General features: G+C 47.0%; 1 protein-coding gene across 1 annotated transcript; it reads right to left on the reverse strand.

Moving 5' to 3' along the window:
- Positions 1–498: 498 nt before the first annotated feature.
- Positions 499–1,494, reverse strand: MAA_01286 (uncharacterized protein; the record flags this gene model as incomplete). Its single annotated transcript, XM_007819284.2, has 1 exon — positions 499–1,494. One exon carries the CDS (start codon positions 1,492–1,494, stop codon positions 499–501), a length of 996 nt encoding a protein of 331 aa, XP_007817475.2.
- Between the last annotated feature and the right edge of the window lie 3,363 nt (positions 1,495–4,857).

Below are 4,857 nucleotides of genomic sequence, written 5' to 3' on the forward strand. Positions count from 1 at the left end.
ACTCGCTAGAGGCCTTTCACAGTAAGCACATTCTGGCGCTGCTTGCTAATGCAACGAATTAGCAGGAAATTTCTATTAATTAGCTGCAGTATATATTAATACGTATTTATGAGGACGGGGCGAGTGGAAGAACGCCCACCGCGCTCAACATGGCCATCGCCGGCGCTAGCTAGCCCGTACTATTGTGACCAGCAAGAAAACGGCGGAGATTAAGTTTGTATGAGCGCGTCGCGTCTGAATCGTAGGCTATTAGCTACATAATGAGGAAATATTAACAAATGCGAACAGGTAGCAAAAACTAGAGAAGTTACTATTCTGTACACCCTGCCAAGTCAAAATTTACAGCAACCATTACCACATAGTCATTTGGTCGACCACGCGGGGAGCCGCCTAAGGAACAAGAGAAGTATGTATTAGATCAATATCTCGCCGTTTGTACCTGAAAGCAACGGAGCTGTCATTACATCTTCCTCTATCAACCCAATCAAGAGAGTGACTTTAGGAGTGTGGTTGATGGTTGGACTCGCACGCCATGTGTCCGCAACCACAATGTGTACTATCGTCTCGCATCTCCAAATGCTCCCCATCGGCAATGTCCATTCTCTTTATTAACGGCATTTGGACAAACACCCTATTTTCATTTCGTAGGGGCTGAATATATTCGTCAGCCATGTCATCGTGCTTCGTGTCAAAATGCGCAGGGGGTGGATGGCTGTTGCTTGAGTAAGCCGAGTCTTGTTCCTCCATGGTAGCCATACGGGATACGTTGTCCGTGTTGCAACTATAACCTTTAATTCTGTTCCTAGGAGACATACTACTTGCTCGATAGAAAGCTCCTTGCCCAAATAGGTTGGACGGCGCGTCATTGTGAAGCCAGGTGGAAGGATCGTTATCGCCAAAAATGGCTACATCCGACAGGTAACTGTTTGTGCTGGTGTATTTATTGCCCGTGTCGGAATCGTTGTCATTGTCGTCGAACAGAATGTAGTCCGTGTAGCCATGAAACCCCAGCGTCTTACTACCATGCTCTATTCTCGAACACTCCGCAGAGACCGCCTCCGCGTCGCCGAAGATGCAACCGTCATTCTTAATTTTTTCAAAACAAGAACCATAAAACGTAGAAAGATGTGTAGGCGCACTCTTATCCGGATATGAGTCCCAAATTTCGACTTCTGCAAAACTGAAAGAAAGTTCCAGTTCATTTCCTAATAGGATTTCCACCAGCTTTGAGTGCAGCTTGACCCATTGGACAGAGGACGGGAATATAATGAAGAGTTGGTACACAAAGAACGGAATTCTCTGTACGTCTTCTCCTAGCAATTCACTACCACATATCATAACCTCTGCCCACTTGTCGCCAACCCAGCGGTCTAGTTCAGGCTTCCAGCGCCTTGGAGGGACCCTCTTTGTGCTTCGGATGTGGCAGAAAACAGCCCTGCCCAGGTAATTTCCATAATTGCCTGTGACGACGTTCAACACACGGCCTATCATCATGAACGTGGAATGGCCGCTATACAGAGGCAGAACTTATGTTTTTAAAATTAGAGGAAGAAGGTTTCATAATGTCAGGTTCGTGCCCTCAAGTCTTCCTTAATTCAATGAGGCACCGGGTGCTTCTTCATCTAGGGGAGTCCAGATATTTGGCCGAAAGAAAGAACAAAAATGTATTAATAAAAACTACATATGAAACAAGATGTAAACTTTGGGGGTGCAATTCAATGTGTCTGTCTTATAAACCCCTTGCCCTTACGCAACCAGCTAGTGAACCCACCTCGTTAAACCGCTTCGTTGCACTACTCATCACCTGGGGCGTTGTCCCACTTGCTATCTGGAGCCACGCCTAAGACTAATAGCTCAACTTACTGGAGAAACTCCTGATGAAGAGTCCCGTAATAGATTTTTGGCCAGTCCGAAGCGTCGAGCCGTGCTTGCCGATCCCACTATGGAATCCACCTGGCCGAGACTCGTGTAAGGCGCCAAGCCGCTTGAATGGCGGCTGCGCCGCCTATCTCCAACCCCCGATACCAAGTTGATTCTGGATCTTTCTGTGGAGGCGTAGTGAGAAGATACAAGCCGCTGTCATAATGCCATAGAGTAAGTATGTAGACTCGTTCTTTCTTCTCTATCTTGATAGAAGACAGCTCAGGTGTAACTGTAACGGGCTGAGCCCGATATGGCTCGGCTTGCACTCTCCCCTTCGGCCCCGGCCCCCGGCCGGGACCCATCCATAAGCGAGATTAACCACGTGTCGGGCTCAGGAGCTCAGGAGCTCCTCGAGCTCTCCTTTTCTTGTTCCCTTTTTCTTTCTTCTTTAGCGTTTAGATACTCGTAGTAGTCGCCTAGCTAGCTGTCAATATACTCACCTTGGACCGTTACAGTAACGGCCTGGGCCAGAGAATGGCTTGGCTGCGCTCTCGCCTCTATCAACAAGCTGCCAATGAAGAGCTCCTGAAGCTTTCCTCTCCTTATTATGTTTCTCCTCTTTCCTTTGCTTTAGATACTCGATTCCAGTCATCCTAGCTAGGTGTCAACACACTGCGTAGTCTTAGAGGTATAGTCAACTGCCTTTGGTTGATGGGAAAGACAATGGACATTGTTAAAAACGTGACATCCGCCCAATGCCCTCACGCAGTCAAGCTGCCAGACGTGGTGTGTTCTCTTCCTTCCGATCACTTCGTCCGTAGTGTGTCAGAGCACGGCCTTCGAGATCTGCTCGAAGTCTACCTAAGAGAGGCCTCCGTGGAAGCCCGTAAGTTACACGGCCAAACTTGATGCGCTCATTTTCCTAGAACCTATACTTACCGACACTGTTCCAATAGTTTTCTTTTCAGCGCAATTTGCGCTTCTTCCATGCCGTCATCTGGCTGGCTAACTTCGTCAAACCATGGATGATGTAGAGCCTGGGAAGTAGTAATTCGCTTTGCGGGGTCATACACGAAGATATTTTTGAGCAAATCCAGGAAATGGATGAAAATCTCAGACCTCGAGGGCATAACAGCCTATAGGGGAATAGTTATAAGATCGTCACTCTACGATTGGCAAGATAGTTGTCGGACCTACTTCAAGTTGTTTCATCGCTTTAATTGCGTCACAGACTCTGGTGTCGTGTCTGGATTAGGATAGTGTTAGATTCTCAGTGACTACAAAATATGAAGGCTGGCCAACCACCTGAATAAATTCAGGTGGTTGGGGAGTAACATAAAAAGGACCCCAATTCTTCAAGTTAAACAAAAAGAGGACAGACCACAATACACCACAATTTTTTATCTCCATAATAGTACCACCGTATTTCTGACAGATAGTCAAGATCGAAGGTTTTGAAAAATCCAAGCGCGTTAGCACAAAAGCGAACCCAAAGTAGATATGCCAATTGCGATGCTATAGTATTGAACCTAGAAAAGTCGCTAATATAGGCTGAGTACAGTCTTGGGGATGGGCAACAAGCAGAATCGTCAACGGAAATACTAAATGTAGGCTTCGATCTAATAAAGGCAATTGCTACACGGGCCTGACTCTTACACGGGCCTGACTTTTTACCGCTTCTGATTCGCCTAAACTTTCGTGACCCACTAGTACTTCTCCCCCAAAGGCGGTGTAGCCAGCTGCACTAACAGCTCCAAAATTACCATCGTTACAGGCCAGTCGCACACCGTGATCTCTCACTCTGGCGAATGTTCGCATTCCAGATCACAGCCTTGTATTGTGAGCCAACACCATCACCAAATCATGTAAAATGTGGTGATATGGTTATAAGATGACACTACGCAATAAACCCTGGTTAATTTATTGCTTCAAAACAATGTAACCTGCATCCTCTCCATCATCCTGGGCCAATTCCCGTTGACTCCTGGTCTTACGAATGTTTAGTTGCATACTTTGACCACTGTAGCGACAGTAGCGTAGACGTATCGTTTTTCCGGCTACGAAAACTTGAGAAAACCCATTTGCCTGTCTCCGGGTTGAGGTGCCAATTGGCTACTGAGCTTGGCAAGGGCCAACTTATTCCGGCTCGCTGCAGACGGTTGATTGTGAGCACCGTTGGTTTAAACTGTCGGGCAAAATCCACTGTAGGGGCTAGACCTCAGTGGACGCGCACTTCTCTAGAGCACTTTGGGCTGATCAGAATCGAAAGACCTGGCGGGAACGTTTATAAGAGAACTGGGAACCCAGGCGAATCTATGAGCGAAGGCCAGGATGGCCGAGCTTGCTTAAAAAGTCCTACCGTGGGGGTCATGGTAGGCGCGACTCGTCGTATAGTTGGGGAATGCAGAAGTTGCTGGGAACCGCTATATTGACAATAATAAATAATCAATGGCCGAGGCCAGCAGGGCCTCGGAAATCCAGGCTGAAGCAGGTTACGCGGTCGTTTTGTCACCTGGGTGGCAAAAAGCAGTCGTAATATTGCTGCCTTGGGGACAGCAGTATTTCAAAGGAATTAAAGATCTGGAGTTTTCTCGGTGGAAGAAGGAAGGGATTCAAGGGAAGACAGAGAACATGAGGGAACACATTTTTATGAATGAATATACAAGATTTGGCAACAGTGTAGGACAACATCCCTCAATGACTACAGCTAATAAACGCATAAAAGCGCGACATAAACTGCATCTTTAGAGATCTCACGATGAAGGCCAGCCAGCGCATGGCCAAGGTACTTACGGTGGAGAGGGCAGAATCCGAAGTATGTTAACAGGAAATCATGCGACCAACCAGAAGTGGTACAAGTCAGGGCCGTGTAAGAGTCAGGCCCGTGTAGCAATTGCCCTAATAAAATATGAATTGTCTGTTGGGTTTTCCTTGGTATCGCTGATACCCTTTGACTCGCAGGCGGGGCAATGTGTCAATGTGATACAGATTATA

This window comes from Metarhizium robertsii (genome assembly GCF_000187425.2).
Source record: "Metarhizium robertsii ARSEF 23 chromosome Unknown MAA_Scf_13, whole genome shotgun sequence".
NCBI lineage: Eukaryota > Fungi > Ascomycota > Sordariomycetes > Hypocreales > Clavicipitaceae > Metarhizium > Metarhizium robertsii.